We start from the raw sequence: 617 nt of genomic DNA on the forward strand, positions 1-617 counted from the left end.
GGTATTACTTATTAGAATTGAAAAGTTTAATAATACTGAATTATTGTTATATTTATATTTTATATAGTCATTTTAGATTTTAAGAATAATTTTACATATATTTACCAAACACTTTTTTTTACTCATTTAAAAGTCAAGAGAGACATCAACAACTTTTGAAAAGCTTTAGAAATACAAAACCATCCCCAATATAAGCGATTTCTTAAAAAATGTTGCTTTACGCTCTTTTAAATTAAATGGAAAAAAAAGTTAAATTATTCTTTAAAAGTTAAAATAAATTTACCTTTATATTTTAAGAATTTAATTTTGATATATTGACAATTTAAAAGATTTTATTCAATTATATCCAATAAAATTTATGTGTTAAATTATTTCTAACTTGATGAATTTAAAAGTTAACTACTTTTAATTATATAACAATACACGATTAAATATTTGTATAAAATTTTTTACATTTTTAAAGTTGGAGCATGAAAATTAAATCGTATTCTAGTGTTAATTAATTCCACTATATTGACTAATTTTAGAAGGAAGGCTCAGTGGAGGTGTGAACAAGGAAGGAATCAACTATTACAATAATCTCATCAACGAGCTACTAGCGAAAGGTCATCACTATA

General features: G+C 21.9%; 1 protein-coding gene across 4 annotated transcripts in view; it reads left to right on the forward strand.

Moving 5' to 3' along the window:
- Positions 1 to 617, forward strand: part of LOC107644618 (beta-glucosidase 12) — a 12,508-nt gene that overhangs the window by 2,134 nt on the left and 9,757 nt on the right. For all 4 annotated transcript variants that reach the window (XR_002347540.1, XM_016348511.2, XM_016348512.2 and 1 more), the window contains one exon: positions 528 to 605. Coding sequence is in view for 3 of the 4 variants with exons in the window: in XM_016348511.2 (XP_016203997.1) it covers positions 528 to 605 (78 nt within the window). In the remaining variant the exon portion in view is untranslated. The remainder of the gene's footprint in view (positions 1 to 527; positions 606 to 617) is intronic.

The sequence above is a fragment of the Arachis ipaensis genome, chromosome B05, assembly GCF_000816755.2.
Source record: "Arachis ipaensis cultivar K30076 chromosome B05, Araip1.1, whole genome shotgun sequence".
In the NCBI taxonomy this organism is placed as follows: Eukaryota; Viridiplantae; Streptophyta; class Magnoliopsida; order Fabales; family Fabaceae; genus Arachis; species Arachis ipaensis.